Here is a 19,258-nt window from a genome sequence, read left to right on the forward strand (position 1 = left end):
CAGATCATGAACAGAGCAGTGTCAAAGAATTGTTAAAGGCAACAGATAATAACACACAACGGGGCGCCGAGGCCAATGTCCGGCCTCAACCTGAAGAGTTGTGGGCGCGTGATTGATCAATGCTGTGTTTGGAGCCAAAGGTTTCCCGTGTGTTTTGTGTCCAGTTCATCTGTGGCTGGAAAATTTGTAAAACATTTTGATTTTGATTGTTTTATCGATCACCAGAGCCGCTCACTTGTTACAGTCTAGTTATACATAATGTCTGTAATTAGACTGCAGTAATGTTGGTTTGATTTGTGGTTGTCACGGTGGTTGGCGGGAGAATACCTACAGTATGAGTGCTGTTATGTGCATTTTCATCAAATACACTTCATAACATCATAGTATTTGACACAACAGGCTGTTTTCATTATTTTGTATTAGTTTGTATTAAAAGAAACCTACACAGGGCATACAATTTTACATGAACTGACTTGAGGATAAACACAAAGGAGAACCACAAAGCTTTTGGGTGTTCGTAAGAGTCCCACAAGTGCAGTTAAATCAGTTGCGGCCCCTATAAATAAAGATCTTGTAAAAGCTTTTTAAAGACTCTGTGTCCCTCTTTATGCAACACATTTTTAACAAGATATTTATTTATCCCCTTCAGTGGATAATTCTCCCTTTAATACCAGTTGCTAATGCAGGAGTTACTTCCCGATTTCCACACTTTGTTAATCAAATTTTGTATGGTTAAACCATAACCAACATTATTGACAAGAATCCAGATATGACAAAACCTCAGCATGTATTCAATGACAATGTTTTATTTATGTCTAAAGCAAACATTTTTAAAATTCTATATTTCTCTGATACCTGTGCATTGCAACTGCATTTAAGGTTTCGGTTCATGAGAAGGCCATCATAAATTACAGGTCTGTCACAGGAAAGTCCATGGTGGAAACTCCATCATCCCAGCCTCCACACCCTTACTTTCCACCTTGTTATATAAAGGACACATTACTTCCTGCATTGGCACTGAACATTGGAACTGAATGTAAATCGTGAGGTGGGTGGGTGACAAATTAGCGAGGTGTTGGGTCACCAGGAACCTCCAGAGCAGCTTCAGTTCTCCTTGGCAGAGATTGTACAATTCCCTGTAACTCCACTGGAGGGATGAACACCATTCTGCCAAAAGATATTCCATCATTTGGTGTTTTGATGAAGCCTAGAGCATGCAAATCATTCAATGACCCTCTGCCTTGCATGGAAACATCTGCATTCATTATTTTTCTTCACTCATTTGTTCAGGTTTTTCTTCTCATTTGTCAGTAGAAGATAACAATTTGAGCGAGAACAATAATCAGTCGTGTTTTCTTTGCCAGCATCTGACACAGCGCAGTAATTTATGTACGTGATACATATCACATCACTGCAAACACCAATTTCATTACTATAAATTACGCGAGATGTTGTTAACCATAAGGATGCACTGGGCATGGAAAATCTGGCTGCGGCGAGAGAAAGAAGTTGTGTACACTGCTGCCCGCAAAGCAACAACGCCATAAACATCCTGGCATCTGGCTTATGTTCCCATCATAAGCTATGCTCAAATTCAATTACCAAGTCAACATTCTCTGAGCAATGTTGAAGGGCTCTTGATGGAGTGCTATGTACATAACCCTGATTAGGTATTACACATAGATGTGATGAATACCGCAAGACCATTGAGAAACACTCCAGCATCATAAATCAAAACCACAAAGATCCTCCAGATTTCAGGCTCTGCTCAGTTCTGGTCATTAGAAAAAAACACATTTAACAACATGGGAATTAGTGTAATAGTGAGGATTATGGCTTGTTGGTGTGTATGTGTTGATATTTAAGACTTTATTTATTTTTTCAGCCACACACACACATACGCGGACACACACACAAACACACACAACCCGAAACAGTAGAGGACAACAAGAGCTAGAAAACTTAATGCATTAACTGTGTTTTATCTTTTGTTTTCTTTAAACAGTTGGTTCTCAGTGAAAATCAGTTTACCCACAGAGGACAAACTGCAAGCAGAAGTGTCTAAAATCTTCATCGTACTGTATGTTGTATGCAGAAAAGGGTCATACAGATATGCAGTTAAACAGTTCAAAGTTAGGCTGCATTCAGACCGACCTACTCTTAGTTTGTGTCTCTCATGTATTTTCATTACAGCTGGGTCAAAGAGTTAAGCATCTGTTTTTGTGAGAAATAAACTATGACAAACCCTGAAGGTCGTTTAACAACACTTACCGCTGTTCTGAATGTGTTTCCAGAATCCTCAAAGACTCTTCAACAATGTGGATAAAAAAATATTCTGTCTGCTGCACTATATAAAGGATTTTTAACCCACTTCCCTCTATTTCCTGTTCATGTCAAAAATGACATTTATGCTTGTTTTGTATGACACAACAACAAATATAAACTTGCCATTTTGAATGAAATATCACATAATGGAAAGTAAAACAATACAGACAAATATATCTGATGATTTTAATTTATGACATTTATGGCTACCATCTCTGTTTGTATTGGATTATTTTTTCACCCAGATAGTTAGGGGAGTCATTTGGGATTCTGTAAATACCGTCAGAACAGCAGTAAGTGTTGTTAAATGACCTACGTACACATTCTTGTATCTTCTATTTCATGCTAGCGACGTGACTGTAAGGATGGCAGTCAATCCACTGCTTTGGTCCAAACTGAAATATCTCAACAACTATTGAATGGATTGCCATTACATTTTGTACAGACATTTGTGGGCCCCAGAGGATGAATCCTGACTTCTCTTCTAGCACCACCAGCTGGTTTGTGGATTAGAGTGAAACGTCTTGACAAGTATTGGATAGATTGCCATGAAATTTGGTACACACATTCATGTCGCCTTCAGGATGAATTATTAATAGCTGTGGTGATCCCTTAACTTCTCATCTACTGTCAATTTTTTTATTTCCAATAGCCCACCTTAGTTTATGACCAAAGATCTGCAGAACTTATGAGACCCTCATCAGCGTCAACTGTACCTTGTGTGAAGTGCTACTGTAATTAGCAAACTTTAACATGCTAACATATGGTGAACATGCCTAAATACAACCTCACAGAGCTGTTAGCATGGCTGTGAACTCTTAGTTTTATTCAAACGGGAACCAGATTTATTTCAAAACAGTTGCTTATTGCATCTATTGATGATCCAACAGGGTTTAGACTTTCATGTGCATCCAGGCGTTGAAAGGGCTGTCATTTGTTCGTATGTGATCGGCCAACAAAGCGCATTGCTGGATGACATTGCACTGTGCTGCAGCAAAAGTTGAACCAGGAACAACTTTTTTTCCCCTGGACTACTCTGTATTTTTTTTTTCATTTTCTCTTTTTTTTTAAGGCCCCTCTCTATGACAACGCAGCAATTTCATTGAAATGAACGAGGAGCCTGTATTTGTGAAGCAGTGCTATTGTCGGTCTGAAGGAGGCCTTACAACACTTGACAAAGAATAGGACGCTGAGAGCTGCTGCAGCACTAATGCAAGATAGATGTGATGGGGACTGGATGCCTTATGGGGAACTTATATGAGGGCTACCACTGTGCAGCTCATATCAGATTAAATCAGGAATGGTATTAGCATGCAAATTGAAAAAAGGGGCAGTATTTCCTTTGGATTAACTGCCACTGCCTGTGACAATGTATAAGTGCTACACTATAGACCTTATCACAGAGCCATGTGAAATACTGTAGCTGTATGAGTACATGCCCATGGGCATCCTGAGGAAGGTCTCCACTGGTTTAGTCATAGAAGTCATTAAAATGTGCTGTTGGTCACAATTTAAAATAGACTCAGGTACAAGCGTCATTCTGACACAGCAGAATTCATCAGGATGGATTCATGTGTGGGAATGTAACACACACACACACACACACACAAACTTGTACAGAAATGAGAAACTTCTTTGTCAGTGGCCATAAATTGTGTCAGCGGCCATAAATTGCAATTAAGAAATGCATAACTGATGTGACATACATCAGAAATGCATCAATGTCATTTAATGTGAGCCCAAGGCCTGTATAAATGTGATAAATTGCTTTAAACCCAAAATCTCCTCTGTTTTTAATGACACAAACCTCAACTACACATAAAGCTAACTCGTTCCTTTTGGTGTGGGAGCTGGTGGAGCAGTCCTGTCAGTTAAAATATGAGATGAGCTTTTTGCATGGTTCTCATCACTTCTCGGCTCTCTGGTTGCTTCACGTCGGCCGAGAGGACATTTGCTGTAGCTCACCCAGGGCACTGAAATCAGCAAACAAGTATGTGTTGTGATCCAGGAGTCTGGAGGCTGTGGCTTGGCTTCAGCTAGCGGAGTCCAGCGGTGACATGATCCTGCCAGTCATCAAGGTGTCACTCTGTCTTACATACCGGTCTCCCTTTGAAGCAGCTCTTTTCAAGTAGTGTTTACCACCACTGCCGCCTTAAAAAAAAAAGCTCAATCACTTGGGTTTTAGAGACATTTAAAATTGAGTAATTGAAAACACTTGTCTGTGTGAACGGATGTGGGCACCCCTCCAAAATGTATTCCTGAGATGCCTGGGCTGGAGACAGATCCAGATGGGTCTGAACTGAAACCAGATGGCTGGGTGAAGGGAACATAGCCTAGGTACTACTGCATGCTGCATACATATGGACTAAGGTACAGACACAGTGTTTTTTTTTCTTGGTGTGAATATGTTATGTGTGTGCATCACGCAAGTGTGTGCTGTGGTGGAGGAATGTAAAGATGGATTACACTAATTATTTAAAATCAACAAGAAGAAAAATAAAACATTCAACAACATTTATTGAGGTATTGCAGAACTTTTATTGCCTTGTTCAATCAGCTTGTCGTATAACTGGAAAAATTAATGAAAACCCCACATTGTACATTGCTTAGATACCTTTATAACACTGCATAAAAACAAAACAAAACAAATCCACCATGTAATTCTGGCACTCGGCTTTTTCTGCACTTATGCTTTTCTTAAGCAGATAATTTTGGCAGCAACAGACACCTTAAACATTAGACTTTTCTAGCATTAGATGTTCAGCTGAAAAGCCATGACATTGGATTTAAAAGTTCCGACACAAAGAATAAATCACTAAAAAAGCTGCAAATCTTGAAATGAAACGTTGAAACGTTCATATTTTATTGGATTTTGAAAGTGCACATTCCAGAGGCCACTTGCCAGACACCTTCAAGTTCTCTGATGTAAGTTTCCTTCAATAACCTGTTGACAGAGTTTGAATATGTAAAAGTGTCAGTCATCCTTTTTTTACTTCTAAAATTACTGTTGCTGGTGCTGGAATCAGTTGTAGCGAAACACACCTGTGCACCAGAGAATATTACCCATACAAAAAACCTTCCAGATGGCAGGGATTTAAAACAGTGAATGTAAAGACTCTCGTGAACTGTTGTGAACTGTGTTAAAAGAGTCAAATTACATGAATATTTAGCTCATGTTTCAGTTAGCGCCAATGCATGATTAGGAGAGATGAAGCTCTGGGAATGATATTGTACAGTTAGTGATTCACAGAGCTCTGAGCAGCTGTGCCCTTTGGGAAATAGTGTGGGTCTGATAAATTAATGCATTTCAAATGTATCTCCAACAGCATAGCTCACGCGAGTGGACAATACTTTTTTCCACAATCTTACTTCAAAAGCATTCCCATTAAAAATGTTTCCAATCAGATTTCACTGCTTGCAACAGAAAACTGGAGTAACACACACGACAAGCAGACACAATACAAAACCGCACATTTTTTATCCTTGTAAAATGTCTTTGGGCTGCTGATGTAGGTTAACAACATCCTTTTAATTACCTGAGGAGAAATCAGTCATTTCAGTTGCCTTACAGGGGGGTAAAGGAGAAGAAAGGGTCAGCTACAGAGCAGCACCAACAGAGCTGGGAGCTGAGATTCTGATTTTTGCTGAAGGACACCTGACCACACCACACTACACCTTACTGATGTTGAGAGAAGACGTGCTGAAAGCTGTGGATGGGAGAACTGTGGTAAAGGAAACTCAGCAGGACCCACAATCAGTGTAACTTTATTAAGGAGTCTGGTAAGTATCATAAAATAGTTTTCCCTGATGTAACCTGAAGCCTGTGTAAACACATCATTCAAAAAATCTATGTGATAGCATTGATGACAGCAGAAAAACAAGAACATCATGATATTAACTGGTTAATTTTATGAAACTTTCTTGAATTAGTTTTTTTGTTATCAGGTTATTATAAAGTTATTTCCTCTCTTGACTCTGAATAAAATTGTTGCCCGCAAAACAAACCCTTTTTGCCCTTTTTTTGCCCTTTTTGCACACATCCTTAATGTGAGGAGAGGTGAGGTGACTGTGTGCTTCTTAAGAGTCTTTGACTGGCTGAGCTGAACTTTGTTGCAAGTCGTCCCCACAACTCATATAAAAACTACCAGTGAGTTGCAATTTCTACTGGTAGCAGTTTTAGAAAGTAAATTTTGTCTATAAAACTTGTTCCTACATCTTTTTTGATTCTTACTCCCTTTGCAGAGCAGAGATTTACATAAGTCTACCTATCTACATCTCTCACCAGCACCTTGAAAGCATGAAAACGTTTGCAGTGATGAACTTTTTTTATTCATTGTTTTGGTCTTAATGTTTCATGCTGCAGAGCTGCAACGTGTTTTCATTCCAGCTTCCAGATGTATAGCTCTGCTATGCCTCTCGTATTGGATACACATTCAGGAATGCAGATCCCCTGAGTTTTTGCGCTATGTTCAAGTCATGCAGACATCTGTTTGAGGGAAAACACCATTCAGATACTACCAAGGAAGAAATTAAATCAACACTGAAGAAAACAAAGTGAAACATTGCACCTTCCTTTACTGGGGAATTATCATTCTGGTGAGTATTTTGCCGGTCAAAATCAAACTTTTTCTATGAATTGTGTCCTCCACAGGGCCCAAACAAAATGAGGGCTCTATACACAGTGGGGTCTGCTAATTTCAGCCTTTCCAAGTAGTGAATGCCACTTACAATAGTAAATGGGTTTAGCTGTTCAGCGTGCCCACAGAAACCAAATCTCAGTTTGGTTGCTCCACTTCTGGTATTTCAATAGATTTGTCTTTAACAATACACATTATAACAGTGGTTTCAGCAACATTTGCACTAGATAATTCAATTTAGGGAAGCACTGGCATTTAACTGGCATCCAGTGAGCCTTATAGATTGGTATTAATCTCCATGATGTAAAAAAAAATACATTTAAAAGTGACACTGTCTCTGTTTTACCCTTAAGGGTCTTTCAGTTTTCTGACGGCTGATGGTACTGTTTAGTTCTTGTGTGTAATGTGGAGCTGTCATCACTGCACAGAGCTGCTCTCTTCCTGTCAATAGCACTGACATAATATTTCCTCAAAAATGAAGTGTTATTCTCATGTGAACACCGCAAGCATCTGCTGCTAGAAGGCAAAATACATGATCGCCTGACCAAATATTACACAACAAAATATAAATCTACACATCAATACATCACTATTGACTGAGTGTATATGTGGGCTACTTAGTTGTAAATAACCCTACAGGATGTCTTGCACCCTTTTCATACACTTCTCAAATCTCACCAGTGTGCTGTTTTACTGTAATAGCTCATGTGAGCCAGTAACATCTGTCAAAAAGTCCCTCTTGTGGACACAGGTAGACTAGCACTGGGCTGACATCTTACAAGTGCTTTTACATAATTCGTTACATAAATTCGTTAAAAAACTTGTGCACAGACATTAGCAATATTTGTGATTAAAATGCTTGTGCTTGATAAAAGATCAAACTCCCATTTATTACATTAATTTCACATCTCTGGCTAATAATGAGCAGACTCATAATCTTATAATTATGGAGGAAGTTGCTGTCAGGCAAACAGCAATAAGCCCAGGGCAAAATTCAACCTAGATGCAAAGTGACCTCTAATCAGAAAATCAGTTCATCCACCTCAATGTAAATGAATGCAAAACGCCCACGTTGCAGCAGGCCGTCTTACTGTATGTTCGTTCTCTGAAGCAGATTTGTCCTTTCAGTGAACTCTGCCCTCTATTTTCACCTCCATGCCAATGTTGTCTGTTCTACTTCTAAAACAAGGTGAATCACCGTCTTTTATCTGACAAAGGAATTCATTATCCTTCCCTGAGAGGACGCAGAAGTCGTCTTCTCAAATGTGTTTGTGGTATGGCTCCACTCCAAAAAGGAAAGAGTCTGCAGTGATGTGCTAACAAGGACGAGACCAACTTTCAAACTCATGAATAAACTCTCAATTCACATCTTCGGTTTCAGCTGAGGCACACTGAACACCCACCACTTGAGTGAAAAACACAGGGAAGCAGTAAATGTGAGAGCAGCATCATATTCATGGAAAGCGTGAATATCATATAAACATAACCAATAAGTGAGTAGGCTGGCCTCTGACATGTTGTTTTCCACACTTAACTTACAGGAAGGAGAATCAGTCGACACTCTGGAAACTCCTTTTACTGTAAATGAAAAATATTTGAAAAGTAAAGACTGACGTTGAACAGTTCAGCCTCATGCCTATATCTGCTCTCTTTTGAAGCAGTGATCAATATTCAAACAGAGTTTAAACGCTCTCAATTCTCAAAAATCATGTGCATAACATGTAAACTTATGCCCTCCGAAGACTAGGATGTGGATAGTGATTGATTGTGGCAGTAGATAATAGCTCATTCATTAGGCTGTTATATTCATATTATCTTTCCATTTCAGAGGCTAGCGGTGCAGCTGGCAGGGGCCCATATTTGAATTCCCCAGCAGATATAAGGTGCCAACAGCTTGACATCATGCCCAACTCCTGACAATGCTCTGGAAGAAATTAGGGTCATAGCACAATGATTGCCAAAGACAACTAGAGCACAGCAGAGAGATATGAAGAGGCGCTCTCTGCTTGCTGAAATACCACAGGAAAAGAAAAGTCATTGTGGTGTGGCAATGGGTTCATTTATACTTGGCACACATGGACACCTGCTGAACTATCTGACAAGAAGAAGACAAGACATGAAACGATTTCAGGAGCATGTGTGTCTGCTAACAAATAAAGCAAAGGATTTTCATGTCACAGTAAAACAGTTTCTTCTCCACAGTCTTATTATGGTGACAATTTAGCATCCTTTTCTCATTTCTGATTTTGTCTGTGATGGTCGAGCGCTGCACTGGGTGAAGAGGCGTGAGGCCTCCGTGATAAATGATAGCTTAGAGTCCCACACATCATCCTCTGTGTGCCGGCACGTGCAGCTGCAAGTTGGTGGACTTGGAGCCAACATTTTACAGTCTTGGGAAGAAGAGAATGAGGAATTAGGTCAACAGCAATCATTATCCGCATTTTATGTCAACATTGAAGGTAGTTTATCTCCATGTTAAGTCGATTTCCTAAGTTAAAGCAACAGTGGTGTCATCATTAAGCACGGTTCAGGAAAATGCCAGAGTGATAAAAAAGATATATCATTTGAATATTCTGGCTTGATATTTATACAAAGCTGTTTAAGTCTGGCAAAGTACGCACCACATTTGACTAAAACACAGGTTGGGGCTTTTACATTTGTTGATTTTGCCTATTTGTGCAAGCATCGTTACAAGTCAGCCTGCATATGAGAAAACATGGAATTGTGGTGGCATTTTGATAAAGTGGATATTCAAAACCAGAAAAAAATACAACAGCTGTTCATGGTAAATTCTATTTATTTATTCAGCATAAGATAATACATGGATCCATTACATAACCTTGTGGCCCTGGTCATGTACAGTAGAGGGATTCTGTGTCAAAATCCAGTTTAAAGACCTTATTATTTTAGTCTATATTGGGCCCACACGGAGAATATTCCTAAATAAAGCTGTGTTTAATCAAAATTTCACAAAATAATTGACAGAAATCTTGAAGCCAGGTATTTCTATTCCAGCATGGTTGGTTTCTGGGTGTCTGGGGAAATATTCAAGCTGCCAGTGGGAGTCAACAACAAAATTTTGCATCAGGGCCCCCCAACAATTTGATGGAAACACACATAAACCTTAAAAACATTAAGTCAGGAATCACTTGATGATCACCTAATACCCTCTAATGTTAAGCCTATAACACACATTATAAATAAATAGAGGAGGTGTTGAAAAGGAAAAATACTGAAATAGAGAAAAAAAATGATATTGTTTGCTAGTTAGGGTCATTGCAATAAATCATGTCTCAAACCTTGATGTTGAGCTCCATGATTTACAGTGTTGGCAGCTGTTAAATGATTTTATCAATTAGAGTGGAAAGACCAAGACCACCGTCTTGAATCTGATTGGTCCAAGGGAGACCGGAATGTTCAGCGCTCCTATATAAACCCGTGCAGACTTCACATCGGTGCTATCTGTCATGCAAGTCCAAAGGATAGTGAGGAGTCCAATGTAGAGACATTGCTGGCAGCCTGTCTTGTCATAGCCTACATTTATTCTGTTTCGGCGCTGCAGAAGCTTTTTGGAGCGCTATTCTTTATGAATTACGCACAAACCAGGAGGCGTCTCTTTACATTTAGTTGTATCATCTGTGTTGAGAGGACGATGCCTTTGAGGACCGGACTTTTTCTCCTGATGGTGCTGAACGCATCTGCATATGAACTGGATCAAAACGAGTCTTATTCGCCCAGGAGAGCACGCTTTACTGCCAATAGCCCTTGTAAGTAACACGCTGCTTCCATCTGCATATCTCAGAGTGCACTGCTTGCTTTTTTTTTTTTTTTTTTTTTTTTTTTTTTACACACACACGATCTCCACAATGCACAGCCATACCTTGCTCGCTTACTATGTGGAGATTTCTTTTCTCATAATATCTATATTTTTTTTGGCCTATGCAGCCTTTTCTGTCCAAACGAGCGCGTTGATTCACGGAGAAGGCTGCGGGATTAACGCTGTGGTTTTTGCCGGTGTCCTGCCGGCAACAGATGAGCACGGTGCTTGCTGCTGACACCTGAGAGTGCAGGCTGTGTCATGCTGATAGTCTCTTTCTCATGGTTTGGCTGCTGCATAGGTCCCACTATTCAGTATTATAGTTGACTTACTCAGGGGGTATTCAGTGCATAAAACATATAAAGCTCCAGTTCCTGTGTAAGCCTTCAAGTCAGAAAAAGAAGTAGGCTACACCTTTTTTTTCTTAGTATGCCTCAGGAAAAGCTACTGCACTGTTTTGTCACTGAGGCTGTGCCTTTTGGACAAATTCATGTAACCTTATTAGTTGACATTACATCCCCTATCCATCAAATGATCCACTGTGCAAGGCCCGAGTCAAAACCACTTATAATATCCATCAAGAAATGAAACTGCAAAGAATAAATCTGCATGGCTTCATTCAAATGTTGACTTTTCCCCTTTTTAACACAAAGGTACGCTCCAGTGCTAAAAGGCAGCGGGTAACTGGGATGCTGAATCCCTTCTGCAGGAATTGCTTCATCATTTGCAGCTCACTCGCTGTATTTTGAGAACAATCTCTGGTCCCCGATGGCAGGCAGACTTTATCTGCAGGTCAACATGGGGCCCCAGATTCAAAGTCTGCCAAGTAGGCTTAGTCTTCTTGGTGACATTTCTTAATGGTTATTTAATGCTTATTACAAAGGATTTGAATCAGGCTGCTTGCCATCTCAGTGGATTCTTGGATGAAGAATAAGGAAAGCCAACTATATGGATACACTGATCTTCAGATTATGTGTATAGCTCTGTCTTGGTGTAAAATTTCAAGTCGGTTGCATGGACTTAGAGCTCCTTTCCTTATGGCCAAGATCAATATTTGGCTGTTGCACGGTAGCTGTTTCATAGGTTTAACAAGATATGTGTGTGATGCTCATGTGATGCTCCTGAAATGAATATGGCAGCATTTTCTGAATGTGTATTTCATTATGTAGATGTGCATGGGATCAGGTCTGCATTCTCAACTGAACTGTGACATGTGCTTAGTTAATAGTCAAGAATATTAAAGTGGTTTGGAGGCAGAGTCCTCAAATTCAGCTTGACGTTACGACTTGTGTAAAATAATTGAAGACAGAGTCTGGTGGCAGCGTGCATTTGTGTGTGTGTGTGTGTGTGTGTGTGTGTGCGCGCGCATGTGTGCGTGTGTGAGTGTGCCAGCAGTACACGTGTATGTTTATGTGTGTCGACAGGCACGCCAACAATTTTCAGGAAACTCTTTGGTATTTCTGGTGCTGTTCTTCCAAGCTCTGCTGAAAAGAACCTAACAGTGGAATATAGGTCCATGCCAAGAGAAAAGCAAAGTAATGCCAAATAGTGTCTGAGACTCTCAGAGTTGTAAGGTGTCCAATCTCTAGTCAAGTCACTATTTGCCCCGAGTGGCTGTACGTCTTTTGTGAATCACCAAAGTATGAAAATTCTCCTTTGTTCGCTGCATTTTTTAGCTGAAACCCTGGCAACCCTTGTGTAATGAGCTCAGTGAGTGTGCAGTGATTCCCAGTGAACCCACTGTTGGCTCCCCCGCTGATGGTTCATTCTCTGTGCCCACAGCAGATGTGGCACGCTGTCTCAACAGTGCCCTCCAAGTTGGCTGCGGAGCCTTCGCCTGCCTGGAAAACTCAACTTGTGACACAGATGGCATGCATGACATCTGCAAGTCCTTCCTATACAGTGCTGCTAAATTTGACACTCAGGTATACACTTTAACTCTTTTCACCACATATGCCATTTTTCTCTGCATTTTCTTCATGCACATGGACTGCGCAGGATTATATGGGTGTAACTGTCAGCGCAAGAATGTGTGAAGCACTGCTGTGTTTTTTTTTTACAGGGTAAAGCATTTGTGAAGGAGAGCCTTAAGTGCATTGCCAATGGCATCACCTCGAAGGCATTCTCCACCATCCGCCGCTGCTCCACCTTCCAAAGAATGATAACTGAAGTCCAAGAGGAGTGTTACAGCAAGCTGGATATCTGCACTGTTGCCCGATCTAATCCAGATGCTATTGGTGAAGTGGCACAGCTACCAAGTCACTTCCCCAATAGGTGAGCACGTCCTCTACCCTTTATGCTTTAATACTTTAAAAATAAATTGATAAAGGTTATTGTTACATATTACATATTGTGAATAGCTTGTTGACTAGCATTCTGAAAAAAAATATCAGTCATTACAGAGTTGAAACCTTGAGATGTTCAACAGATCTCTGGTCAGTAAGGCTGTTAAATATAGCTGCTGAATGAGAGTCTTAGACATGTGTTTGGATCATCCAAAAATGACATGAAGTGCTGTTGGTGTTGCAAATATACATGACTGGTATGTTGCTCAGCAGATGCCCCTTTGACCCTGATTTATGTAGTGTAACAGATGGCTCAATTTGTATTTATTTCCATGTGTTCTGGTTGCCATCTGCTTTATATATTCTTTCAAATAGTGAAAGAGAATTAGACAGGAATATCAAGTTTGCATGTTTTGTTCTTATTGTTGTTGTAATACATGTAGGATTTCAGTTTGGGAGTGGATACAAAGGGGAAGGAGGGTGGAGCACAAGGCTTAGTAGTGACTGGAGTAGGAATGGTCACTCCCATATGGATGACATCATACTACACAGCACGTGTGCAGATACTACACAGGGAAATGCAATATGAGAATTTGAACTATTAGAGAGTACAGCAGGAATTTATTATTGCCATGTTTTTGGCTATTACAAATTAAAAAGACATTCTGTGATGCTTTTTTGTTGTTTTAGGTTCTATGGGAAGCTGCTACAGAGCCTGATGGACTGTGATGAGGACACGGTGGACCGCGTTAGGACCAGCATGGTGTCGCGGCTGGGCCCAGAGATGACCATGCTTATTCAGCTGCTGCAGAACAAGCCCTGCCCATCCACTGCTGTGGCTGCAGCTGCCGCCATCCCAACTGGAGTGGAGGGCCGTGGGAGTTGGCGCTGGTCCATGGGTCCCCATATGTACAAGATCCAGCCTAATCTGCGAAACAGAGACTCTGCCAGTCATTTTGGCAAAAAGCGCTCTGCCAGTGACAGCTCCTAACTTCCACTCAGATTCAGACACTCCACACAAAAATCATGAAAGCTCCTCTATTCCCTAGGGGTGACAAAATCCATTCCTCCACTAGACTGGAAGTTACAGAAACATGCACCTCTAGGGAATGCCGGAACGCCCATAGAGTTGATATCAGAGTTTGATTGTTGTTATATTGTATATCCTACACTTTAGGCTTGAGAGAACCCCCTTCCATCGACTCTTTTCAAAATGTGTCCACTCGCAGTTAGTATTGAACATGTGGCTGTTGCATCTGTGCAACATGGTCCTGTTCGCTCCTCTTCACCTCCTCCAACAGAGATGAATCCTAAAGAAATCAAAGAAAAACAAAAAACAGCCATAGTGGTTCACGCCTCTAGAGCACAAGTCCGTACTTTAAAAAGACAAAACCACAATCCCAACATTTTTTCATTAATAGAGATTAGTTGTCGGATCAGTATTCGTTCATTGATAGGAATGGAAAATTATTGATAGACGTATCTAATATTTCAGTGATGAGACCAGTCAAATTGTGAGCATGAGATGTGGAAATGAGTTTCATATCTATATTCTGACACTAACATAACACTTAAATGTACTGTATACTAAGTTATCCGAGACAGCCATACCTAGCCCTCTAAAATAGAGCGCTCAAAGGAGGGAGGTCTGTAGAGGTTTTATGATAACCTTTGAGAGGTTACCTTAAACTGACCAAAAAACTTCAAACTGCCCTGAATGCTATTCATGAAATACCAAAATAGTGTATAGCTATAGCACTTATAATTGTTTTTTTCTTTTCTGATGGCAGATGTAGCCATGGTCATCAACTGAAATGTGTTTCAAATTATCATCCTGCACATGAGGATTGTCCAGGACATGGCCAAGTCTATCTATCAGTAAAAAGTCCATTTTGCATACCTTGTATCCAGACACTTGTAATGCATAAGACTGTGGAGCTCTACAGTATATGTGGGACCATGTTTAGTGGAATCTGTATCCATTTTCTTAACTGAGTGTGAAGCAGTGGTGTATGTGCAGTAGCTGATTAGCACGTTCACCGATGAGACTGAGAGCAGCCATCTTCTTGGACTGATGAGCATCATTCTCTGAGGTGAATAATGTGACATACACACTGGCTTCCAGTGTCAAGATTGAGAGTGACTATTTAAAAAAAACAAAGCCTTGTTGGAATGATATTTATTTTCCTACTATATTATTTAATGTTTTTTTTTTTAATTTTAATGCATTATTGTAGTTTTAATTAGTTTACAGATTTAAATAGCAGTTCAGTCATGGCTCCGATTTGAACATGAGCTCTATGCCAAAAAAACAAAAAAAAAAAAAAAAAAAAAAAAAAGTGAGCTGACACTCTGGTGACTGAATGGGACCCATGTCATGACTCTGTGCTGGCCATAGGGGAACAAGGTTGGTCATTCAGGTCAGGGGATCTACTTTATGGGTGTTACAAGGGACCACAACTAAACAAGATAGCTTAACTTTGACACAATTTCTGTTTTGTTTTGTTTTTTTAAAGGTTGAGCTGCTAGATGCGCTTGTTCCATGCGGGGAGTTTGTGCACATTTTCAATGATTGAGCAGGTATAATCACAGTAAAGCAAACACCAGCATCATGTACCTCCATAGAGAAGATTTTTGATGGTTCTGCACTACTTTCAGGTGCTTCTCCATGCATGAGATACAATTGATTTTCCTTAAGAGGGCTACAAGTATATACATTCAAATCACAGCTAGTGCATTTTTTTCTGTAATAATTTATTTTATCTTATTGTTTTTTAATATATTGGTTCTAATATTATACAGTGGGGAAAGAGCTAGGAAAGGTACAAGAGAAAGAATGACATGCCTCACAGGACTACATGTTGCAAAATCTTCTTTTTGAATGATGTCTTCCAGGATGCCAGTGCTGCTACATGGAAGGCCCTCAGAAGTTTAAAGAGCTTGAAAGTCACTCCCTATGTCACATAATGAGGAAAGTGAAGGGAACATTAAAGGACAGGTTCACAATTTGTCTTTAAACAATATTCAGGTGCCTAAATGAACAGTTTTTCTTGCTGTAATTATTCCTCCTGTTCATACAAGGCATTAATATGACTCCTCCTAATGCTTTTAATATGTGATGGGGACCAAATCCACAGTCCTCGTTTTGTGCAAAAATGTATTTAAAAGTTCATCTGTGGCTAATATGTTCCGAATTAGTCAAATCAAGTGGATATTTTTCGAAATTACAGTCTTTTTAGTGCCAAATTCCCATTTTTTGGTTCAATCCTTCCACCACAGCTCACTATCCAAGGAAACACAAAGAGGGAATTTTATACTAAAAAGACTGTAACTTTGAAAGATATCCACTTTATTGGACTAACTCAGATGGCTGAAGCCTCATATTATCTTCAAATAAACTTTTAAATACATTTTGGCACAGACTGAAGACTGTGGATTTTGGCCCCAATCACTTACATTGTTAAGCGCATTATGAAGGGATCTTCTAATGGTTAGTATGACTAGGAGGAACGATTACAGCAAGAAAAACTTGTTTCAATGTTCATTTGGGCATCTAAATATTGTTTTAAGACAGACTTGAAAAAATGTGAACCTATCGTTTATTTATTTGGCTTAAGCATTTTTGCTGACTGCGCTACTAACTAGGATCAGTCAGAGTGAGAAAGCTACCAGTGTGTGTAAAGACCACTGTTAGTAAGTTAGTTCACACACTCTTGATGTAACTTTAGTGATTCCAGTTACTTTGCTTTTGGTTGTGTTGAGTTCAGTTGAAATGATACTCAGGCCTGAGGCTGCCTCAGTAAGTACTGTAGGTAGCTCATGTTAATTTATCTACATTAGTGATTAAATATGCACGATTGTAACAAAAAGTCCAAGTAGATTTCATCCATTAAGCAGTTATCTTTACAGTAATAACGTATGAAATCCGAACATTTTTGACAATAACAGAACTTTTAAGACTGCATGTTTCATGGCCTTCAAATATGAGGACAATCACTCTGAACCAGTAGAGCCACAGTCACCGAGATGGGTCCTAATGCTGGTGTTTGTTTTACCTGTACCTGGCAGATAGGTGGTAGTTTGGAGCCATTAGCTTCAGTAAGATAATCAATGGCTCAAGTTAGCTTGCAAATGTTTGTGCAATATAGAGATTCACTTGGAACCAGGATTGGGTTCAGTTCACTTTGATTCAATTTTATTTAAAAGTACCTTGCAGTTTTTTCACCACAAAAATGGTTTTATAACAAAATGAAAAGGTGTTATCAGCTAAAATTATTGCCTGATTTCCATTTCCACCTAGTTTGAATTAAGAAAACGTAAAAGGAATTGAACCCAATTCTGTTTTTAAAAAGTGAATTGATATATTGTCCTGGATTGATAAGAAATACAGACCAGAAAAAAAGAGATGTTTTATTTTTCAGTGTCGATTTAAAAGCTATGTTAAGAATTCCAAACTATGCAATAATCTCACACACAAAGGATTCACAGCAACACAGAAATTGACCTTTATTTCATTCAGTGCCAGCTGATGCTGTGTGAATAAAGCAGCAGCATGTATGCTCTCACACTGCACTCACAGTGTGACGGCATTGCTCCTCTGCATTACTTTCTGTTTCTGTGGTTTTTGTAAACCGGTGTTTCTTTTGTTCTGTGAATATGACCATTTATTTTTGTGTGATTTGATGCGAAGGGACAGCAGTTGTGAAGGAATCACTTGGAATGTTAAGAGCTATAGTCACACTGTCGTATATCCTAGATTACTATTTTATGTTAAATATGCACTTTGCATCTTAACCACTATAAAGGGCATTGAAACATTCAGCACATGTGCAATTGAGACATGTTTTATTTACCCAGTGAATGGAAATCAGTTTGAATATTTAGCATCCTGAAGGGTCAGGACCGCTTCATGTACTATTGATACATATATCTGTATCTTTGTTGTCCATGGGTAAATCCAAAACCCAACAGCCGCTGCTAAACTGTTACTTCCCTGTATGATGCTGTCCAGATGCCCCTCTACTGTGGCCGCTCTGATCTGTCAACACACAGTGAGCTCAGCATCAGTCCACTTTTGCATCTAAACATTTAAATGTCTATCCATGTCTTCATATATTTATTTTCTATGAACATTCCTTGTGTCAAATATGTTTGGCAAGGGCAAATTGACTGTTTCCTCACCAAGTCAAATGTAATGGTAATTTCAGAGAATGTACCTGTATACTGAATGTCTGTTTCGACGCGGACACGCCCACGTTATGTGAAGGCTATTAGGAAAAAAACAAGAGTGAGAGTATGTAGGCTTTCAATTTCTTTCTGTTTCAGATTTCAATTCAAGTATAGGGTGCTTAAGGTGGTACTGGAGTATTGTTAAATTGACCCATGGTGAGTTTTGTGAAACTGTTTTCTCCTGTCAATACTAGAGACTAAAGACTCCCTCACTTCTGGCACTTCATGGTACTCTTTTCCTCTCAAGACTTGAACTAGATTGATACATGTTGTTGTGCTTACACAAAATCAAAAAGGCTTCAGTGACTAGTATAGTTTATTTTGTATTCATATATAAATGACAGTTATTTTACTATCAGATCCAAAAGTTATTTGAGGATTTAAGGAGATTACTGAAGTTCCTGATACAGATGCTATGTAACGCATGATTGACCCTTGTGAATCACTTGCACTTTAAAATATACCCATATACATATATACCCATACTGTGTATATGTTTGGGTTTTTTCCTCTGTACTGAAAAGTCATGAAAGATACAAATGCATCAATTGTGTGTCTTTTGCTGATCAGAAATAAAATATTTATCATATCTGGCATATGGTATGAAATATTTTTCTCTGCCCTTGTTTCACTCATTTGGAATCATCATCATTCACAGATATGCATCAACATCTACTGATTTAAATAGTCCTTTTAATGCCTTTGCATTCTTCTCCATCAGTTGCCCTAAAACATTCCTCTGACTTAATGATTTTGGTTTATCTATCAGCGAATCAAAAAACGTGATGTTCAATGGATGGAAGCTGATGAAAACTGAGTTTCTCTTTCTGGTTTGATATGCTTACAGTTACAATTTGCAGCAATGGTAGTCTAAATACAACCTCTCCTAAAAGATGCTTGGGAACATGCTCATAGTCTTCCTAAAAGCCACAAAAGATAGAATAATAGATAGAATGAGCAAACTG

The 19,258-nt window shown here is 39.4% G+C and overlaps 1 protein-coding gene across 2 annotated transcripts; it reads left to right on the top strand.

The window, feature by feature from the left end:
- Positions 1–10,318: 10,318 nt before the first annotated feature.
- On the top strand, positions 10,319–18,882 carry stc1 (stanniocalcin 1). Of its 2 annotated transcripts, none has more exons than XM_067607051.1 (4): positions 10,319–10,729; positions 12,565–12,704; positions 12,842–13,053; positions 13,755–18,882. In XM_067607051.1, exons 1-4 carry the CDS (start codon positions 10,549–10,551, stop codon positions 14,053–14,055), a joined length of 834 nt encoding a protein of 277 aa, XP_067463152.1. In that variant the 5' UTR covers positions 10,319–10,548; the 3' UTR covers positions 14,056–18,882. The 2 variants fall into 2 exon arrangements, with proteins under 2 accessions (XP_067463152.1, XP_067463150.1); XM_067607049.1 differs by having other exon boundaries at positions 10,322–10,729; positions 12,562–12,704.
- Positions 18,883–19,258: the final 376 nt, after the last annotated feature.

This window comes from Thunnus thynnus, chromosome 2 (assembly GCF_963924715.1).
Source record: "Thunnus thynnus chromosome 2, fThuThy2.1, whole genome shotgun sequence".
Classification (NCBI taxonomy): Eukaryota; Metazoa; Chordata; class Actinopteri; order Scombriformes; family Scombridae; genus Thunnus; species Thunnus thynnus.